Here is a 588-nt window from a genome sequence, read left to right as displayed (position 1 = left end):
CCAATCAAAACCACAATGAGGTACCATCTCACTCCTGTAGCAGTGGCAAAGTTTAACAGGACAGCAAGTAATAAATGTTGGAGAGTATGTGGCAAAAAGGAACACTTTTAGCCAAGCGTAGGAGCAAGATCTCGTTACAGTGCGGTCGTGAGGCTCACCGCCTGTCCTCCCGTGTCTGCATCTAGTCCTGCGTGTTCACCTCACTCACCGCTTTCTCATCTTGGAGGAATCGCTGCCACCACCATCGCCACCGCCACCACCGCCGCCCAGAAGGAGGTCAGAGATGCCACAAGGCCGCATCCACCGCCATGCCTAGGAATAAAGGCAAAGGAGGTAAAAATAGACGCAGAGGTCAGAATGAAAATGAATCTGAGAAAAGAGAGCTGGTGTTCAAGGAGGATGGCCAAGAATATGCACAAGTAATCAAAATGGCCCTCGGCCGGGTTCAAATTGTTTTCCTGTCAAACATTCTTCTAGGTGGTATAGCACTGGTCTGTGCATTGCTGTACAGAGGTAACTCGTGGTTGCTGTGATGCTGAAGACTGTGACAGTGATGTGCCAATCATGGTAACGGGTACCCACGGTGGA

General features: G+C 50.2%; 1 protein-coding gene across 1 annotated transcript in view; it reads left to right on the top strand.

Annotated features, from left to right (window-relative positions):
* Positions 1 to 308: 308 nt before the first annotated feature.
* The window catches only part of LOC102854600 (eukaryotic translation initiation factor 1A, Y-chromosomal-like), a 13,577-nt gene continuing 13,297 nt past the window's right edge, over positions 309 to 588 (top strand). Inside the window, exon 1 of the mRNA XM_006880729.1 lies at positions 309 to 513. Coding sequence (XP_006880791.1) covers positions 309 to 513 — 205 coding nt within the window. The remainder of the gene's footprint in view (positions 514 to 588) is intronic.

This window comes from Elephantulus edwardii, unplaced genomic scaffold (genome assembly GCF_000299155.1).
Source record: "Elephantulus edwardii isolate Elephantulus edwardi_28Jun2011 unplaced genomic scaffold, EleEdw1.0 scaffold00009, whole genome shotgun sequence".
Taxonomy (NCBI): Eukaryota; Metazoa; Chordata; class Mammalia; order Macroscelidea; family Macroscelididae; genus Elephantulus; species Elephantulus edwardii.
This window is presented reverse-complemented; position numbering and strand designations above follow the sequence as displayed.